Source organism: Channa argus, chromosome 4, assembly GCF_033026475.1.
Source record: "Channa argus isolate prfri chromosome 4, Channa argus male v1.0, whole genome shotgun sequence".
In the NCBI taxonomy this organism is placed as follows: Eukaryota; Metazoa; Chordata; class Actinopteri; order Anabantiformes; family Channidae; genus Channa; species Channa argus.
Genome location: NC_090200.1, coordinates 26942219 through 26960605, shown reverse-complemented (window position 1 = coordinate 26960605; position 18387 = coordinate 26942219). Strand labels below are relative to the sequence as shown.

General features: G+C 37.7%; 2 protein-coding genes across 4 annotated transcripts in view; one reads left to right on the top strand and one right to left on the bottom strand.

The window, feature by feature from the left end:
- LOC137126101 (anoctamin-1-like) overlaps positions 1-1113 on the bottom strand; it is a 39312-nt gene extending 38199 nt beyond the window's left edge. For 2 of the 3 annotated variants that reach the window (XM_067502536.1, XM_067502537.1), the window contains exon 1: positions 509-1109. In XM_067502536.1, coding sequence (XP_067358637.1) covers positions 509-613 — 105 coding nt within the window. In that variant the 5' untranslated portion in view covers positions 614-1109. Of the gene's footprint in view, positions 1-508 lie in introns of all 3 variants that reach the window. The other variant, XR_010914283.1, reaches the window with a different exon arrangement.
- Positions 1114-9860: 8747 nt separating this feature from the next.
- On the top strand, positions 9861-18333 carry zgc:101566 (Transmembrane protein 263-B-like). The gene is made up of 3 exons (XM_067499923.1): positions 9861-9975; positions 11906-12035; positions 14091-18333. The coding sequence occupies exons 1-3, from the start codon at positions 9970-9972 to the stop codon at positions 14369-14371; spliced, it is 417 nt and encodes a 138-aa protein (XP_067356024.1). The 5' UTR covers positions 9861-9969; the 3' UTR covers positions 14372-18333.
- The last annotated feature ends 54 nt before the right edge of the window (positions 18334-18387 follow it).

Below are 18387 nucleotides of genomic sequence, written 5' to 3'. Positions count from 1 at the left end.
GTGGCTCTTCCTTTATCAGCTCGTTGCTGCCCAGACCACCAGAGAAGGGTCCTACATGAGCTGCTGTCACAGGCAGTGTGAGGTCTCCTGTCAATAAGCAGAATCGATTTGTTTTCATCGTCCTCGTGTTATTGAATTTGCAGAGATGGCGCAACAGTTTCCAGGGAATCTAGGGTTACTGTATGACATCATGTTTACAACTCTAAATGGACAATTTTTAAATTGCTTCAGATGGATATGTTGTCATTTTGCATGAACATGAACAATACGTTAAACACAAATTACTAGTGCTGAAGTTGAGGAATATTTCTATTTGACAATTTGCACTTCATATTGTACAGAATGTATTATTTGAAGTAATGAAACTATCAGAATACTCATGTTATTCTGTCCTCCATCTCATTTTTGTGTATTTTTTTAGGCACATTCACCTTTGACTTTGGGCAGTCTCTACCTGAGCAGCTCTGTCCTTGGCTTATCAGCATTTGTCTTTTGTAGAGTCACTCACCTTGAACTTGCCGTGGAAGATGACATCTCGGAGAAAATGTGGAGGTCGTTGCTCAGGTCGGGAGGAGGAAGATAAGCTGGTGTCCACTTCTGCTTCCTCTGCCATCGTCCGATCCTTGGCAGGTTGAAAGCAGAGATCGATTCAGGTCCTGAGGAGTTGTTTGCAAACAGAATGGTTTGTGCTCCTCTTCTCTTTATGTCTGTGTCTCCCGTTTGACGAGTCCTTCCCTTTGCGTTTTCTCTTATTTTCTTCAGAGTTGCCACTTTTCTGCAGCCTTGACAGCTCTCTTTAAAGTGTGGAGCTCTGTTTCTGTCTCAGTGTGGAGTGGCTGAACTGAGCCTGGAGCGTTGTTACTTGAGAAGTCTTCTATGAGCCAAGATCTAAACTTAGACAACGATAAAACTCTAAACACAAGGTGCCCTCCCTCACTCTCTCTGTCTCTGCTCAACTGTAATTGCTACATCAGCCACTACAATACACATACTATATCCCTTACTCGGTCCTTCCCTCCTTCTCTCTCCCACTTTCACCCACGGCACTAATCACTGCAAGGTATAATGTGATGCTTTATATGTATAAGACTTGACAACTTGGCGCATGAACTGAAAAGAATCCAAGAACACTCATACGTCAGAACATGTGTGTTTTTATGTGATCTGGGTGACGGATGGGACCAGTACTAGACAAGTAGTGGACACGCTATAGAGCATGTAACATTGACAAATTAAAAAACAAGCACTACTCCTGCTGGAGCACCAGCAGTTACTATACCCCAGAGTTTTCTAGACTGGGAGTCATGGTCAATTTAATTAGGCTTTTCGGACTCAGACAAAATGAAATAGATTTTTTTCATGTCAAAGTGGAAACTCACACAAAGTCATCTAAGTAAAATAAAGTTTTCAGTAACATGTAAACTAAGTGAGTGCAGAAGTATTCATCTCCTTTAGCTTTGTTGCATAAACTTTACAAGTTCTTTCAGAGTTTATCTCGGTTCACAGACAAGTCCAAAGATGTGCGTATTAGGTTAATATGTGACTGGTGCAGACAACTGGTGTTGTCTCCTGCTGCTGGATTCTTCACCAGTTATAGCTTTATGTGAGAGTGGCAAAAAGCTCATACCTAGTTTTTAGGCATATAGAAGAATGCACATTATCAAAAACACACACCCACTGTGAGGCATTGTGGAGGCAGCGCCATGTTGTTGAGGTGTGCTTGTAAACGCAGTCATTGCAGAAAGACAATGTCCACTGTGGCTTATGCTGAAAACACCAAGCTTTAGTCTCCAACTGTTCCTAACATCAGTCCAAGATGTATCAAACTAAGGCTACTAGCCCAATTACCACTCGATCAAATCCAGTTTCTTTCAGCTGCAAGTCCTGGCCAAAGTTTTTTCTCTTCTCTTTTTTACTGATTTTGAGAAAGTGGTAATTTTTTAAATTGCATCCTGACATGATTATCATAATTCTTTGAAAACAGGAATTGGCTAATCCTCAATTTCTCTCCTGCAGGCACGCCAAAATGCTGCCGCTAGGCTCCTGACAGGAGCTCGTAAAGGTGACATGTCCGGTTTAGTTGTTTTATTTTGTTGAATTTGTTACCTTATTTATTTATATTTGTATTAATCTTCGCTGTACTCCAGAAAATGTCCAGACAATGTCCAAAGAATCCGATCCAGACATTGTATGGAGTTTGTGTGAACTGCTCAGCCAATCCCAGCACTGGGTGCTAACTTGTGGTAATAACAAATATGGTACTAATTTAGGCTTGACGGCAGGACGTGTTTTGCTTGTGGAGTGGATGATTGTTATGCAAAGGAGGTCGAGCTGTCATCCACCAATCCCACTGTTGTTGGTTCAATCCCTTGCTCCTCCGGTCAGGCTGAAGTGTCCTTGAGCAAGAGACTGAACCCCAACTTAGTTGCTCCTGGTGACTGGGCCTCCTCCATCAGTGCGTGATTGTGAGTGTGAATGGGTGAATAAGAAGCAGTGTAAAGTGCTTTGAGTGCCAATAGGTAGAAAAGCGCTATATAAGTGCAGACCATTTACCATTTGCCTGTGTATGTCTCCCTGTGTTGGTCCCGAGATAGACTGGAGACCTGTCCAGGGTTTACCCCACCTTTTACCCAATGACAGCTGGGATAGGCTCCAGTGCCCTGCAACCATAAACAGGATGAGCAGTTAGGAAGATAGATGGATGGATAAATGTTTTGAATTGACCATTTATAATCATGTGGGAGTGTATTGTGCAGTGTATGAGCCTCACTGAAATGCTGAGAATGTTTCAAGCTGACTGCAATTTAGAAGAAGAATTGTATGCAAGTGTTTATGTCCATAGTTTTATAAACTTTTAGCGTAAAGTCCTGCACAATATTACTAAAATATTAAATGATTCAACGTTGTACCGCCCAAAAATAATTGTATTCAGTGGTGAAATGTATAGTAGTTTATGATGTGTATAATTTAAAGACAATTTAGAGTCACATATTGACCTAATACGCACATCTTTTGGACTTAAAAAAATCTGTGATTTTAATATGGTTCAACAGTGAATAAAGGGTATTGGATTTTCTACATACATTTGTACATGTTTACCATCGTGGTTATGTTTTTAGACTGCTGAGATAAACAGTGCTCTGCTGGTCCCTTCCTCCTTTTCTGTCCCACAACTAAAATGGCATTTTCAGCTGTTTTGGCATGTTTCAACTTTCTATCCTGATCTATTTCTAACTGTGAGCTCCTGAAACACATTCCATCTAATAGACAGTTCTCATTCGTCCCCCCCACTAGCTTGGATTCTTTGGTTTGCTTCATCCTTGTAAAGTGGACTGCGCCAGGTTCTTCCTCTAAGAGGATGTGTATTTGTGCCACTGTGCGCCAAATCTCACACTGCTACTTTTTCTGCTTTTAAAGACAGCAGAGTATGTGATGGTTTGCATGCAGCTTACATCCATCCAGATAAAGTAATTTTTAAAATGATAATATTAGAGGCAGCAGATACCTCAAAGTTGATATAACGTTTTTGCTTAATCAGATAAGAATTGAAAAATAACTCAGAAATACTCAGAAAAAATAGTTCTCTGCATCATCAAATAATGGCTCATATTTATTATTAACCTACTTTATTGTAATATTTTTCTACTCTCTTATGTCTCAACATCACAACACCAAATGGGACATAAAGCAATTCCAGAATAGGAAATGAATTACTAAATGTAGTAGTAAAAAACTGCAAGGAAAGAGGGTGTCCACAGACACAGGATTATATATGTCGTCCACAAATTTCGCAGTTGTTGGTTCGATCCCTGGCTCCTCTGGTCACATGTTGAAGTGTCCTTGAGCAAGACACTGAACCCCAACTTAGTTGCTCCCAATGAGTGTTGGCCAGCTGCATAGTAGCTGTCTGTAGTAATATGTGTTGCTGTTTCGTAGCAGTCTGGTATTTTTTGCACATGATTTAATCAAGATAAACAGTGAGTGGTCACGCAAAACCACATCGTGCTCATAAGTGCCATGGAAGGTGTGTGGAGGTGTAAAAGCTTAGCAAGGTAAGCAGGTGCTAAACATGAATTGATGTAAACATATCCACAGTTATAAGTTGGACAGCATTATGTTTTAAAGAGATACAGATATGACAGAAGTGCAAGTAGCTTTACATTACTAAAGCCTTTTCTCTGAACAGAGCAGCTATAATGGATTTTGAGGTCGTGGCTGCTCAGGTTCATCCAAGTTTTGCAGATCCCACTTTAGTGGCTGTTCCAATTGAAATTTCAAATTGGGAATACAAAAATTCCGACTTCTAAACACAAATGGAATACACCATCTGCACAGCATAATTTGGACACATCAAAGTGTGTAAATCCCTGATATGGTCCACATGGTGTGTAGGGTAGAACGAAGGTTATTCATTAGATAAACATTTCCCACGAGTTCGGAATAGGAACACATCAGAAAAAGAAAACAGATTAAACATTTGTTTTACTTGGACCTGGTACCTGCTGCAGCACCACAGTGATGTGGGAGAGAGAAAACAACTAGATAAGTGTTGTTTATTTCAATAGTCTAATAAATTAACACATTAATAAAACATTAAATCACATTTTATTAAACAAAGTTAGCAGGATAAGGCATGAGTTGTGATCTAGGGAAGCTGAGACATTTGTCGACACAATTGTCATGAATTATCTCCTTATAATGAAGAAAAAAAAAACGTAATTATCAAATTTCATGCAATAATGGCTTAAAATGTTAACTCCAATCCATGGCAATTCTCAGTTTCTGCACCTGAGAAACTGACAGAATGCTGAAGCGTTTTAAAATGTATTACTTAAGAATATTGTATACAATGTTTTTAATGATATGGGCATTATTGCATATGGACATAGAAAACATTCTGAACTTCGAAGTCTGTTAGTTATTCATTGATTTACATCTGCGAAAGTTATTTGAATTGAAAAGTTTATAAATACTTTCACCACAAAAAAATGAGGTATGTAATTTATTCAAATTATTTAATCACACAGAATTTAATTATTAGAGGATTATTTTACTGCTTGACAGCCCTAATAAAACTTATGAATAAGAAATGTACCTGTATATGAAGGAGAGGCTGACAGAGATATTATCCAGAACCCATTTTTGGGTATGACGGAACATTCTTAGCAGGACTGAACAGACTTTTATGTAACATAAAACTCTGGAATATAGATTTAATACAGTTTGTGTAATTGATTTCTCTATTGTTAGTGTTACAGTACCTTTTAAAGTGGAACCCAGGAAACCTGTGACATTTTCCTCAAGGACATTAAAAAGTGGCCAAAACCTGGAGGTTTAAGTGAATTCTGCATAGATTTTCCCCTGTGAAGCCGTTCCAGGAAACTGTCCTTTCTTCCATAATTGTTTACTTTGTGAGAACCAAGATCCAGAAACTTTCTGTGCAACCTCTCATTCCTGACACTTCAATTCCACTAGCTTATGTAACACAACAGCAACATCCGCACTCAAGTGTATTTTTAGACTTTAAGAGTTAAAAAAATATACAGAGATTCAAGAAAAGGAAAGCAGGGACCTTGTAGAGCACAGGCCGTCAAGCTCCCAGGGGATGTCATGTGTCTGACTGTATGCTGAGAGCAAGATGTAAAGGTCAAAAGTCAGTTCTCACAGAAAAGTGAAGGAAGTGGTGTTTGTGTTCACATACTGTAACTCAGCTGTTAAAAAACAATGGCCATAACTTTGTGGAAACCACTTAAATTGTAATTGGATTAATGTGAAAGCTGAATTGTGAATGTGTTAATTCTGAATACGTCTCAATCAAGGATAGTATAGCTCTTATTAAGAGACCAGACATGGAAATATTACAACACAAAAATGTTAGATTACGTGAGGTTTATTCATAACGGTTTTTGATAACTACCCACTTTCTTCTAGAAGTCTTCCTTATAAATCTGACCAGCATAAACTTAGAAATACTTATTGATTACTTAATTATTACATTTATTTTACTGTGTGCACTTCAAAGCACTTTGTGATTATCTGATCACTCTGTTCCAAAGTAAATAAAAGCATAATCAAACTAGCAAGTAGCTACTGTGATTTTACTGAGGAATTTCCTATTAGTTCATCATACGAAAATCGTTAGTTACTTGTACAGTAATATGCATTGCAATTTTTTACGTTTTTCTTATATACCATTATATGATACAGTATATTATCATGGGTTATGTATTTTTGTGCCTTGCTCGGTTGGTAAGGCAGTCATCCATGGAACATAAGGTCAGTGGTTCGATTCCCGGTCCCTCCTGGATAAGTGTCGAGACACTGAACCCCAAGTTGCTTCTGGCAGGCCAGGCGAACATCTTGCATGGCAGCCACTGCCATAAGTGTGTGTGAATGGGTGAATGAGAAGCAACATTGTAAAGCACTTTGGATAAATGTGCTGTATAAGTGGCCATTTAATGTATGCAAATTATTCTTTTAATACTTATCTAGCATTTAACAGCCATAGTGAACTTGAAACACTCACACTACTATGTGACTGTTTGTAGAATTACCACCTCTTGCAGGGAGGAGGTCAGGACAGCTGGTTACAGACAACTTTGTCAAAGCAGTCTGGAGATTGACTTTAGTGTGAAACAACTTGCTGTTAATGTTACAGTGGACCTTACATTAGTGACATTACATGATGTAGGTGATGCTATGAATGTGATGTATGTCCTGTAACATTCCTTAACCTAAACATATTTATTAAGTAATCCTAACATGTGTTTTTGTACCTAAACCCTACCAAACCCCTATGTTGCAAGCATTTTTTTATGTTTAAGTTGAAAACTGCAAATTCAACAGAGGCCTGTTTCCATCGGGATGGTCTTTAACTTACCTCAATGGGTTGTATGAAAGGGTGGCAACATGGTGTTTAGATCGGAGGACTTATTGCGTTACTATTAATATTATTTTCTGGAAATGATAAGAATATACACGCAAGTGACTTATTAGTCTGTAAAAACTGGTAATAACTGTCAAACATGTTGACTCATAATTCTCATAAACTCTCATAAACTAAGGAGACATATTTTAATACTACAGTCATTTCTCCTGGGAGTAATTTTCTTTGATTTGATTTTTGTAAATGAATGTATCTTTTTCTCAAAAACAAAACCAAAACAAAAAACATGGCATGAGTGTATACTGCAATTAGTTATAAAACTACCATAGATAATCCAATATGGAGAATAAATAGTCACAATCAAGACTGTTGACAACTGTGGAACAACTGTAAAAACATAGTGTTAAATAAACGTATACTAAAACTGTATCCTAACCTCTCTTTCTATTGACCTTCTATTATGAAATGTTCTTTATTTTTTCTGCTTTAGTTTTTAAATTGTGTGGAAGTAAAAAAAAAAAAGTGTTTTTCAAAGGCACTTATTTATAGCATTTCTAACATTTTATGCTTTACTTGGATAAGTTCCACTTGGATGGTTTATGAAACTCTTAATATTTTTGAAATGAGGATGACTGTAATTTCATGCCTAATTAACAACAACAATAATTCTTGCTATATTTTAAGCACAGCTGTTCAACTTATCAAACACTGTTCTAATTTTAGTTTTTTTTTTCTTCTTTTAGCCCAGATTGTTTAGTGATACCAGAAGACATGAAGAAATATACGATACATCTTCTTCTCTCTAACCCTGCATATTGAGTTTATTACATCTTATTTCTGAAGAAGACATTTAAATCAAATACCTTGAAGTATCCTGGCAGCTAAATGGTTACAGCACATGACATGTATCAATGTCTGTCAAATATCTTCCTTACATGGTTTGATGCTATCACAATGTACCGTATAAATAAAATAATGATTGAGAGGCAAATTGATAGGTGATGAAAATTCTCATCAAGTGTTCATCTGTGGAGTAGGCTCACAGAATGCTACTGAGACATCATGCTGGGGTTTGCTTGATCACTAATAGTTGTTACATTCTGTGGACCACTTTAGACACCAAGTGTGTTCAGAGTACTTCCAAATGGCTACATCTGACAGTCGGGTCACATAGCTCACTGCACTCGTTCTCCTTGTGAAAAGTGACAGAAATAGTGTCAGTCATGTAAAAGACAGCTAGATGGTGATGGGAAGGCAGCGAGTTGTGCAATAGTAGTCTAAGAAGTCTAGAAGATGAGGAACTCCGAACATGGTCTAGAGAATCAGGTCCAGACACATTCAGCAATCTGCTACAAAAAACAACAACAACCATCCACAACACAACATACAATGTGCACACACGTGCACTGAATGATCATACCTGCATTTCCCGGAGAAGCATGTGAAATTAAGAGAGTAGCGGTTAGATGTATATTGTGGGTCGTTGTGTGAATCATTGTGTGTATAATAAATCATGTGTGTTTGCTTCAGTGCAGCGCTTAGTGGTTAGGGTCAGGATGAGATCAGATCCAGGTTACAGTGGCAACTGGGAAACATATCATACTATGCGATATCATTTGTATGCCTCAAAGAACTAATTCACTTTTCAAAAGCTGGAAAACATGTAGTCCTTCTAAACCTCTGACATTGTTTGTCACAAGCCCAAGTGACAGTGCTTTTAAAACCATTCATTCTATGATAAACAGACAATCCAGTGAGTATTCTCTATCTAATCATTTTTTAACTAGTCCTCCAGCCTTTGAAGTGGTACACTTTAAAGACAATTACTACTAAAGAAAAGTCTTTATCTAGTGGTTATCTTAAATATTTGAAGGCCCTTTGAAATTCAATGTAATCATTTTTCTATGTTTATCTAGTAACTCAGCTTTTACTCTTTCAGTTTGACCCTATTATACATTTATTTTTCCATCCAAGAGTTTTAGAAAACTTGTTTCCTAAAATGTGATATTATTAATATAATCACTGTCAGATTACCATTTATTTTAAAGCACTAAAACTGTTCTCGTTAAGATAAGTAAGTTAATTCTGCTAAGAGTTTAGTGCTTTATGTGATCTTAGCTTTTATACACAACTAATTCACATTATTTGTTGTACATGGTATTTGTTATCTTTGTTATTAAAGGCCAGCTACATTTGCTGATACAATACCTGCTTCTATTGCTTTGCATAGCCCAGAACATTCTTCAGTGAGATAAAATATACATATAACATTCAATAGTGACTTATCATTTGACAAAGATATCCAGAGTTTTTTTGTCACACTTCTTCCAACTGAACAGCATCTCTGTCAGCTTTAAATCCACAGGACCTTTGTAGTCTGTTCATAATTCAGGAAAACTTTGGGTCCGAAGGTACAACAATCGTCCACCTTCACGTCTCTTCGTGGTGTAAAGTCGGTGTCAACATCAGTTCAATATGGAACGACCAGTTGAAAATGAAAGGAAATATTTTTAAGGTAAGTTGTATAGTCAGCTTTAGAAATTACTGCCTGAAGATCTGAGGATTGTTTTTCATAAAGCACCTTTACATTATTATTTTCACTATTATTATTATTACAATTACTTCTACGACCTCCAAATGTGTCCCTAGGAAATGCAGTATTTCCCCCTGTTTGAGTAATGTTTGCTAAAAGCTACAGTATCCATCTGTGCCCACAAGGTGGTAAGAGGGGAACAGAAAGTGGGTCTCATTCTGTGAAAATGCCTAAAACTACTTTTTGCTAGTATTAGGCAACTCATACATGAATACAGGCTTTAAAACAGTTTTAGGGACATGTGTTGCTATTTCAGATGAATAATCATATCTGTCAATCTACAGTATTTCTTAAACGTCGTGACAGCTCATACACGCACTAATACTCTCGTGTGCCTCTGGCGACACCTCGTGGCCGAGTGCCATCATTACAACGCAAACACACAGTAAACAACAGACGTCACTTCCGCTATCAGGTTAACAGCAAAACAACAGAAGCAGGAGCGATTAATACATACACTGAAAAAGCATTTGTGAAAGACAGGAACGGAATGAAGGTAAGAGAAGGTCCATAGCTTTATTTTTATTGTTTACTCTTATGACACAAAGGTCCGGTCCCAGTGACATCGCTGATATTGATCTTCAGTAACATTACAGTCTGTCAGTCAACACAATAATGTCTGTGCTTGTCTGTGAGTGAGTGTGCGTGTTTTCCCCCCACATTTGGTTCAATCTGATGGAAAACAAACGCTTTCATGCTCCAGACCCTCAGTTCTGATGGTTGCTTATGTTAGCAAAATCAAATAATAACGTTACCAGCAGAGAACATCATGTTAATCAAAGCATGTCGTACTGTAAAATGTGTTCCAGCTGTGCGGAAACATGTTACCGGTCAACTGTGAGCTCATATGGTCACTAACGTTATGGTAACAGCTCATTAGGGCGACAGTAACACTGTGACAGGAATAGATAAACGCAATTAAAAGGATTTTTCATTAAAAGGATGAGGTGATGAGTCAGTCTCTGTAGAATGCTAGAGTATGTTTATGTCCTTGCAGCACATTATCTGGGTTTTTAGGCAAAAACTAGTCTGGCAACAACTAGATTGCACAGCAACAAATTATTTACATATAAATTGTAATGAGACAAATTTGACATATTGCTCTAATACTCAGTTAAAAGCACCTTTTACACTGTCTGCTAAAGGTTATGCATTAGTTTGTTAATTTTTCTTTTGCCACACCATCCTGTGTACTGATGAGTATACAATACTGTTATAGGGGGCAGTAGGAATGGGAGTTAGCTCATGTTGAGAGCTGGTTTGAAATTCTCCAATTCATTGTAAATGGCAAATAATCAGCACTTATATAGCACTTTGCTACCTATTGGTACTCAAAGCACTTTACACTGCTTCTCATTCACCCATTCGCACTCAAAATCACACATACACACATACACACACTCACACACCGATGGGGGAGCTGCTATGCAGCTGGCCAACACTCACCAGGAGCAACTAACTTTTGGTTAAGTGTCTTGCTCAAGGACACTTTGACACGTGACCTGAGGAGCCTGGGATGGAAACAGCAACTGGGAGATCGGCGGATGACCGCTGTACTTCCTGCGCCACAGTCGCCCCAAGATTTTCTGTCCCTTTTATCTATTCTGGAAAATAATTGTGATAGTTCCACATTGAGAAAACTCATGTGATGACCTCAAACTTTGTGTTTATACTGCTGAAAACTTGCAACATTAAGCAGTCATGGCAGAGAGGAAGAGCGTTCAGATTGAGGGGTAATAAAACTCATTGATGCCAAAATTTTGTGCAAGCCTGCTGTTTTTCACATAGAACATTGATGTGGCATTTAAAGAGCTGGTATGATGGTAAACAAAAAGTATAAGTTGTGGGGTAGATTAAAGGGATTAAACTATCTGAGCTGTGTTTTTACGTTATTATAATTTTGAATGCATGATGATCAAACAGCGTGTTTGTGGGCCGAAAAAGCATGAACAGTAGTGACCTTCTCTAGTCACGTCTAGTCTAGTCTCTTGTAATAATAATTTAGAGAAATTTAAACAACTTTAGGTGAATAAAATTACAGATATTCATTCAGTATTTATTAAAATGATTTAAAAAGTGTCATCATGAAAATCTCATAATTTGCTCCCTAATATTCTAGGTTAAAGAAAGTTGAGGATACAAAGTGCAAAACAGTAAAATCAAAAGTTTGGGATTGCTCTTGTGCAGCAATCGTGTCAAAGAAACTTTGAGCTGTGCAGTGCATTTCAGTATCATCACTATGATACCACTATTCAGTGGAATTGTACAGTGAAAATGATTTTTCAAAATTCTCATACTTTAGATAATACAAATCTTGACATGTAAAGCTTTGATGTCCTTCTATTTGTACATCAGTTAATAACGCTGCTTTTTGTAGAACTATGGGCTATTACTCTGTAATATAAACACCTGATCCTGTCTTTCAGGTGCTGACTTCACAGCAGGAGGTGGAGGAGGAGAGCGGCTCAACTCCTGTCGACTCCAATGACCACCACAACTGTGAGGACAGTGAACAGGAGGAGGTTCCTCCCTTCCTCCAAGAGGAAGAAGGACATGGTGAGAATCCACATCCAGGAACCCTAATCGGCTTGTAACACTTAGTGCCTTTTTATCTTCTTTACCACTTGAGACTCTTGTTTGAGGAATATGAAGAGATGCACTGTTAATTTTAGTGAAAATACATGAATTGCCACACTTATGCTAACTTATAGAGCATTATTTTGCTACTAATGTTGCTAGTGTCTCTCTGTGGGGTCAGTGCATTCAGGGTCAGGTTAATTATTTTATTGTCTATATGGACTTATTTTTTGTATGCCCACGTTCTACAGTATGATACAATACGATAAGATAGGATACAACTTTATTATTAGTTTTCAGTGAAATCTCTAATGTATCACAGGGTTGCTCCTTCAAAAAACATGAAGACATAACACAAATAACACTTATTATAAAAATCAAAAAGAGACTTTCACATTAACAATATTTAAACAATATAAAACGATGTACAGAGAAATTCCTTAGCCTGTTCAGCTTGGATTAGGGGACTCTAAATGCCTATTAAAAGGCAAAAGTTAATATTTTACGTTTAGGATATGTGAAAGGTCAGGGATGATGCTGTTAGCAATCCTAAGCATGCTTTTGATGTAGGTTGCTTGAAAAGAGGCTTCTATGAACGGTAAATGTCTGCTCTTATAGAGCGATTCTCTACCTGTTCGAGCTCAAAACGCTTTACACATACACTCACATACTGATGGGGGAGCTTCTATGTAGATGGCCTGCACTCACTTGGAGCAACTTAGTTGGGGTTTAGTGTCTTGCTCAAGGAAACTTTGACACGTGACAGGAGGAGCTGGGGGTCAAGCCAACAACCCTGGGATTGATGGATGACCCCTCTACCTCCTGAGCCACAGTCTCCCCATTCCATTATATAGATTAGATTTAAGTTTTACATATAGATTGGTAAACCAAGCAATACTAAAATATGACATTCTGAATGACTTGGGAAAAAATCCCAAAAGTGTAAATAGATTTCACCTTTGTATCCTCTTGTATAAGAGGGTGGCATCAGTCATAACTAACAGATTATTTGTAGAAAGATGTTTAAGATGTTGTTTAATTTCTGAAATATCAATTTTCCCTAGAGACAGTCTGAAGGGGATTTGACAGCTTGATAGTGGCTTGATTGTGTCCCGCTATAGTTGGACCCCCATTGGTGGCTTTTCAGACCAAATAGCATATTAATTCTGCACCACTCCAAACAGTGAGCGAGACCCCTCTGATTTGTATATCTGCAGTCCCAGGTCTTTTGCTTTCACTCCTCTCGCACAAGCGCAGAAGGTACATGCTACAAGGCCATCAGCTGTGGTCTTTGCAATGTGTTCAAGTACCACTGATAGTAGAGACAAGATGACGTAAGTTTACATAGAATCTGGCCTTGTTTCTGGTAATTCTTTGACAACAACTTGGTGTGTCTGTACCTTAAAGCTAAACTCTGTTCAGGATGTTAATTCAAGAGCACAGATCTAGGATCTAACCAGCTTATTAGCCAGTCAGCATTATGGACTAGGAAATCTTTGGTCGCTGAACACTCACTCAGAACTAGGCCCTTCATTTAAAGTTTCTTGGTGTCAGTGCCACAACCACCATAATGCAGCATAATTCAGGACTGCTACAACAGTATTTGTATGTTTAGGGCGACAATAATGATTGTTTCACAGCTTGCTATGCATGGATGATTGTGAAAAAGAAAAAGAAGATGCAGGGTGAATGGAAAGTATATGTTAAGAGTAGAGGAAAGCAAAATGAGGTGACCCCCTTTGACGTTTGTGAGGTTGGCCAGCTAGAGATGAGCTGAAATGTTTTAGTTCTGACACAAACTAGCTTTATTAAAACAACCACATGGCCTGGTTAAAAGAATACCAAGGACAACCTGCAAGTTCCACTAACAGAGGGATGAGAGCTTTTATTGACATATCCTTCATAGTTGTGGCCAACAGTCCTGTGAGAACTGTTTTGGCTGGATACACTGCAAAACCAGCTGTTTCTCGCTGTCCCTATCTCTATGACCCTTTCTCTGTTTTCTGTATGTATTTCCTTCCGTCTTTGTCTCAGACACAGATAAGGACCACCCCAGTCCAGACGGAGGAGTCATATGGAGAGTGGGCGGCGGCCTGTTCAGCATGACACGAAATGTTGTTGGTGCAACCCTAGGGGGTGTTGCATGGGTAGGAACTAAAAGCTTTGAGCTCACCAAAACAGCTGTGACCAGTGTGCCGGCAGCCAGTGCAGGATTGGTCAAAGGGAGCGTCTCCATAGTTACGGGAGGTGTTGGCGCAGTGGGATCTGCGGTGGCGAGTAGAGTCACACCAAGAAAAAAGGACAAAGCTGACTGATGGACACTGGGCTCTGTGAGTGAGTGTGTGTGCGTGTGTGTGTATGTTGGTTTGTAAAGCAAATGAGCAAAATACCTCGAAGGTTTTGAATGGATTTTCATCATAGTTGTTGAGATCAAAACAGAGAGCTGCTACAAAAATACAAAAGCAGTGAGATGTCCATCATTGTCAGTGGATGTGTGGGCAACCAATGAGGGCTGAGTAAGGGTGAGTTTTATGTAAGCTTCCTATGGTGCATGGAAGCCACAGAAATAAAGCTGAAAAATAACTTTAATAAGTCAGAGCTGTCTCTAGAGCTGAACTCTATGTGCAGTTGAATCCAATCTTTGCACCCTTTTACTTTGAAATGGCAAAAAACTTAAAACAATTTTCATTCAAATTTAATTCAACTTGTACAAATGTTCCTTTATCATTAGAAGTAACTGAAAGGGTAAATGATTGTTAAAAAAAAGATTCACCTTCCAGAAACGATCAGTAAGTGGCTTCACGCTTTACTTTAACAGGGAAGCACACTTAATGGAGATAGATTTTTTTTTTCTTAACATTAGACCCTTTTTTAATTATACATTTTTGACCATCTTTTGATTATAGTCTTGTTTAAGGATCCACTGCCTCATCTTTTTTGTAGTTTGTTTGACTGATGGTAGGAGGTTGTGTTTTAAATTCTTAAGATGTTTGGCTGCGTTCATTGTTCCATCTACTTTATGCAGCGCTTCAGTGCCTGATGCAGACATACACCCCCCAAAACATCAGTGAGCCTTCACCATGTTCAACTCTGGGAACAGTGGTTATTACTTTAAAGACAGAGTTTTTTTCTCATTACACATACCTGTACAAATTATAACCAAATAATTAAACTTTTGTGTCATTAGACCACGTAGACACATTTGGTTTGTTTGCACGCTCCTCAGCAGAGTATGTCTACAAATAAGCAATGGCAAACAGTCCTGATTTGTGCAGACTACATTTGACTATGGAGATCCAGACGTTTATTTGAGATGCCTCTAAGGACTTTGTCATTCCTCCTGCTGAATATTTTGGATTCTTACAAAGCTGTCACACAATAATTCTTGGGTGTCTTTCAGTAATTTTTCTTTGTCCACCTCCACTCAAATATTAATATTATTACAAATTCACTAAAATAATTTTCATTATTTTACTATATCTTTCTTTTTATACACTCCTTGACCATTGTTGTTACTATTGAAGTTGAAGTTGTACTGGCTGGATGTGAATTGAATATTATGTGGATGAAAAAACATACTTTGTTTTGCCATTTCAGTGTGAGGGGGATGCAAAGTTTTTAAATCAAATGTAAAAGTGCCCAAGTGCAATATGAGACAGTCTCTCACTTTGTGTTCATGTCCGAACACAGTAACATTTTCCCTAAATCCAACAGGATCCAAGTAGTGCAGGGTTGGAAAACAAAGCAGAGCCTGGGTCCTTGAGCATCATGAGTGAGAACCATTGATACACTGTAAATCATAATAACAAACGTTTGGCGAATTCTGTCTTTGAAATTACATGGTATGTCATGGTAAGAGTACAAATACTGCAAATCTCATGGGAATCAAGAATGATACAAATGATACAGTTCTATGTGTACTATATGTTACTGTAGATTCTGCACACTGCTTAGTTTATGTTTTTTTTCTACTTTCTTTCACATTGTTAGACATTCTATTAGGGCAGCCTATTTCATTAAACATTCCGCTTTTATTGAGTTGGTTTATGCCAAAATTGAAAGAACTGTGTGGAAGAAAAAGCTCTTCTAATATGTAGTGCCCAGGTTTAGGCTTTTAGAAGTAATTGGAAATGTGGCTTAAAAATGTCTGCACAGTCTCAGCTCAGCTTTGATGAGTAAAATGACAGTTTGGAAGATTGTTGGTTGAAGCTTAACTTTATCTGCAGAAAATTCTTGACTTGTGACAGACTGAAAGAGAACACAGAGCCGCAAAAAAAAATAAAATAAAATCCCAAAGGGTTTAAAAATCCTTTATAGCAGACAGACAGTTAAACAAGTTAGCATAAAGACTTACATTATAATAAAATTACAAAAACAGCAGTTTAAAGAAAAAAATCATAATACAGTTCCTTTTTTGGGCATGTTATGTAACATCCTTGTATTGGTGAATGTGAAATATGCACACACACCAGACTGAAATGTGTTTCAATCGCCCACAAAAACATCTCTATGTTAAATCGCCCTTGACTTACAGCACAGTTTCCTTCCATAAGCCTACTATTCAGTTTCCCCTCAAACCACTGCATAGCAACACATGCAGCAGTAAGCTGAATAATAAGGTCAAATGTATAGAGCACATTCCCACTTTGAGGAGTATCAGTGTTAATAGATAAACTAGATGAGCTTAGAATTTTTATAACACATTTCGAGGGTGATTATCCTTGCAACTACTGTGTATGCTTTTTTTTTCTTTATATATACTTGAAGATTGTTTGTTTTTGTATTTACTTTAGGTTTAAATGCATAATTTCCCCTGACCTGTGTGTGTGTACTTGTATTGTATGTCTTTAGGTTATCTACAGCCCATTTCCCATTTCTGTTTTCCATAAAGATCACACAGTTTGGCTGAATCCCATTTCACAAATATTAAACATTTGTAATAAGCCCACTCAAAAACAGGCTGTGACGTCAAAGGCCTACATACTTGCTGTTTACCCTTGTATACATGAAAAATGGCAGCATCATTGTTAACTCGCTTCCTTAGTTTATAACTGAAGGCTTGTACAGGTTAGTGTTGAAAATCAGAGCAGAAAAAAAGCTAATGACAAAATAAATGACACTTATGTAGGTGTGGGTAGCTGTGGAGAAGCTCATTACATTTTTCATCTAGCCTTAATTTCTGATGATATGCATTAACTGCAGATCCAAATGACCCAGTCTACAGGAGGGTGCTATGTCGCATACAACAGTATGTCTGAGGCCTAACACAACATCCTAAAACTTTTCTGGAATTAGGGTTTGTACATCAAGATAGGAGGTTATTTATTAAATATATTTAAAGTTGTAAACAGAACACTGAAATACTAGTTTTCATGCTCAAATGAGATTCAGACTGCAGTGGGGTGGGGGTTTGAAAAGGGATAGTTTAGTTTTACAGTGTTTTCACAGTTTTTAATGTAAAACAAGCTCTGTTGCTGTTGGCTCAGCGGTTGAATAACTGTGAGTTTTGTTTCCCACACTTAAGTTAAAATGCCAAACAGATAATAAGGTGAATAACACATTTCTTAGGGTGGTATAGAAAAGAAATGAGTGATTTATGTTGTGTTCTTTTTATGCTGAGGATTATCAGTTCAAATGGACCCTGGAAATGTACTGATAGAATAGGTCATTGTCAGACTTTAGATCTTTACTGTGGAGATTGTGGACCAAACTGGAGCAGTAATGACTTTTTTGATAAGAAAAGTCTGTGTCATTAATTATAGTGTAAAGAGTCACAAGCATTAGCACAAATGCCACAGAGACTTTATGAGCTCATACAAAGTCAGTATTCATGGGATTGTGTTTTAGAATCTCTGGATTTGTGAAACATGAAATCGATATGAACCAAAATTGCACTGTCTGGAAGGCAGTTTTACCTGGGGTTATACATGTAGGTGAGTAACCTGTTCTTTATGTTGTGATAGCATACTCAGTTTTCATTTGCTTAAAATCTGTAATTGCACTGTTGCTGTGAAGGTACATTTTTATAAGAAAAAAACACCTGCTGCATGTATCAGAATAGTGTGCAGAGAATAGGTTTTCTTTCCTTTCATTTTAGCCTGTATTTCTTTTTTGCCTTCCTCCCTCCCCTCTCTGACTACTTCTGGTGGTTTTTAACCTGAATGCTCTGTTACTGTGACCGTTTTCAGACCAAGGACATTTGTGTATTATAGAATTATTTTTGCAAACAGGATAAGGCTGTATTCTGTAAAATAAAAACAGCAGTGATTTCTGTTAATTTGTCAAGCCAGTTTTGTTTATATGGCTCAAAATCACACATTTGTCTCAAAGG

Coding starts and splice junctions, on each gene's coding strand:
- zgc:101566 (XM_067499923.1), top strand. Junction 12,036..14,090: donor CCAAGAGGAAGAAGGACATG/GTGAGAATCCAC, acceptor TCTTTGTCTCAG/ACACAGATAAGGACCACCCC.